The 2,950-nt window shown below is 52.7% G+C and overlaps 1 protein-coding gene across 2 annotated transcripts in view; it reads right to left on the reverse strand.

Annotated features, from left to right (window-relative positions):
* The window catches only part of LOC106592779 (epidermal growth factor receptor kinase substrate 8), a 50,368-nt gene extending 49,144 nt beyond the window's left edge, over nt 1-1,224 (reverse strand). For both annotated transcript variants that reach the window (XM_045712025.1, XM_045712024.1), the window contains exon 1: nt 996-1,224. In XM_045712025.1, coding sequence (XP_045567981.1) covers nt 996-1,060 — 65 coding nt within the window. In that variant the 5' untranslated portion in view covers nt 1,061-1,224. The remainder of the gene's footprint in view (nt 1-995) is intronic.
* Nucleotides 1,225-2,950: the final 1,726 nt, after the last annotated feature.

Here is a 2,950-nt window from a genome sequence, read left to right on the forward strand (position 1 = left end):
GAGGAGAGGGAGAGGGGAGGGGAGAGGGAGAGGGGAGAGGAGGGGAGAGGGGAGAGGGAGAGGGAGAGGGAGAGGGAGAGGGAGAGGAGAGGAGAGGAGAGGAGAGGAGAGGAGAGGAGAGGAGAGGAGAGGAGAGGAGAGGAGAGGAGAGGAGAGGAGAGGAGGAGGAGAGGAGAGAGGAGGAGAGGAGGGGAGATGAGGAGGAGGGAGAGAGAGGGAGAGGAGATGAGGGGGAGAGGAGAGGAGAGGAGAGGGAGAGGGAGAGGGAGGGAGAGGAAGGGAGAGGGAGAAGGAGAGGAGGAGAGAGGAGGGAGAGGAGAGGAGAGGAGAGGAGAGGAGAGGAGAGGAGAGGAGAGGAGAGGAGAGGAGAGGAGAGGAGAGGAGGGAGAGGAGGAGGAGAGGAGAGAGGAGGAGAGGAGGGGAGAGGTGAGGAGGGGAGAGGAGAGGAGGGGAGAGGAGGGGAGAGGAGGGGGAAGGGAGGGGAAGGGAGAGGAGGAGAGACGAGGGGAGGGGAGAGAGGAGAGGGGAGGAGGGGAGAGGAGAGGAGGAGAGGAGGGGAGAAATGTGATGGGGTGGTCAGAGTGATGGGGTGGTCAGAGTGATGGGGTGGTCAGAGTGATGGGTGGTCAGTGTGATGGGAGGTCAGTGTGATGGGTGTGATGGGTGGTCAGAGTGATGGGTGGTCAGAGTGATGGGTGGTCAGAGTGATGGGGTGGTCAGAGTGATGGGGTGGTCAGAGTGATGGGTGGTCAGAGTGATGGGTGGTCAGAGTGATGGGTGGTCAGAGTGATGGGTGGTCAGAGTGATGGGTGGTCAGAGTGATGGGTGGTCAGAGTGATGGGTGGTCAGAGTGATGGGTGGTCAGAGTGATGGGTGGTCAGAGTGATGGGTGGTCAGAGTGATGGGTGGTCAGAGTGATGGGTAGTCAGAGTGATGGGTAGTCAGAGTGATGGGTAGTCAGAGTGATGGGTAGTCAGAGCGATGGGTGGTCTTACTTGAGTTGCGAGGCGTATGAGTCGAACCCTCCCTGGGGGAAGGAGGGAGGGGGGTAGCCGTTCATCCTGGAAGAGGGGGGTGAACTCAGAGGACAGTCACCTGATGGGGGACACAGAGAGGACAGTCACCTGATGGGGACACAGAGAGGACAGTCACCTGATGGGGACACAGAGAGGACAGTCACCTGATGGGGACACAGAGAGGACAGTCACCTGATGGGGACACAGAGAGGACAGTCACCTGATGGGGACACAGAGAGGACAGTCACCTGATGGGGGACACAGAGAGGACAGTCACCTGATGGGGACACAGAGAGGACAATCACCTGATGGGGACACAGAGAGGACAGTCACCTGATGGGAACACAGAGAGGACAGTCACCTGATGGGGGACACAGAGAGGACAGTCACCTGATGGGGACACAGAGAGGACAGTCACCTGATGGGGACACAGAGAGGACAGTCACCTGATGGGGACACAGAGAGGACAGTCACCTGATAGGGGACACAGAGAGGACAGTCACCTGATGGGGACACAGAGAGGACAGTCACCTGATGGGGACACAGAGAGGACAGTCACCTGATGGGGACACAGAGAGGACAGTCACCTGATGGGGACACAGAGAGGACAGTCACCTGATGGGGACACAGAGAGGACAGTCACCTGATGGGGACACAGAGAGGACAGTCACCTGATGGGGACACAGAGAGGACAGTCACCTGATGGGGACACAGAGAGGACAGTCACCTGATGGGGACACAGAGAGGACAGTCACCTGATGGGGGACACAGAGAGGACAGTCACCTGATGGGGACACAGAGAGGACAGTCACCTGATGGGGACACAGAGAGGACAGTCACCTGATGGGGGACACAGAGAGGACAGTCACCTGATGGGGACACAGAGAGGACAGTCACCTGATGGGGACACAGAGAGGACAGTCACCTGATGGGGACACAGAGAGGACAGTCACCTGATGGGGGACACAGAGAGGACAGTCACCTGATTATTTTCATTTCACCTTTATTTAACCAGGTTAGGCTAGTTGAGAACAAGTCCTTTATTTAACCAGGTAGGCTAGTTGAGAACAAGTCCTTTATTTAACCAGGTAGGCTAGTTGAGAACAAGTCCTTTATTTAACCAGGTAGGCTAGTTGAGAACAAGTCCTTTATTTAACCAGGTAGGCTAGTTGAGAACAAGTCCTTTATTTAACCAGGTAGGCTAGTTGAGAACAAGTCCTTTATTTAACCAGGTAGGCTAGTTGAGAACAAGTTCTCATTTACAACTGCGACCTGGCCAAGATAAAGCAAAGCAGTTCGACAACATACAACAACACAGAGTTACACATGGAGTAAAACAAACATACAGTCAATAATACAGTAGAACCAAAGAAAATAAAAAGTCTATATACAGTGAGTGGAAATGAGGTAAGTTAAGGCAATAAATAGGCCATAGTGGCGAAGTAATTACAATATAGCAATTAAACACTGGAATGGTAGGATGTGCAGAAGATGAATGTGCAAGTAGAGATACTGGGGTGCAAAGGAGCAGGATAAATAAGGATGCCAAATCTGTTGTATCCTAACATATACTCTGAGTCAATATTCATAAATAAAATAAGGGATTAACCTCGACTTGGGGGAAAGAAAACGTTCTTTCCTATTAAACCCCAAGTGTAAAAGAGCCACCTGCTTTGTAGATTATTGTGTTATAAAGAAATAACACAACATGCCAAAAACCGCTGCGGAGCCCCCTCCTCACTAAGCCAATGAGCCCCTCTCCTAGTCCTCACCATGGTAACGGGTCACGCCAGGCAGGAGAGAGAGTCCCGCCTCTCTCTGTGTGTTAGGATTCTAGTATATACACGTCTCTATGGTAACAGAGCAACACAGAGAGGATTCTAGTATATACACGTCTCTATGGTAACAGAACACAGAGAGGATTCTAGTATATA

Source organism: Salmo salar, unplaced genomic scaffold, assembly GCF_905237065.1.
Source record: "Salmo salar unplaced genomic scaffold, Ssal_v3.1, whole genome shotgun sequence".
In the NCBI taxonomy this organism is placed as follows: Eukaryota; Metazoa; Chordata; class Actinopteri; order Salmoniformes; family Salmonidae; genus Salmo; species Salmo salar.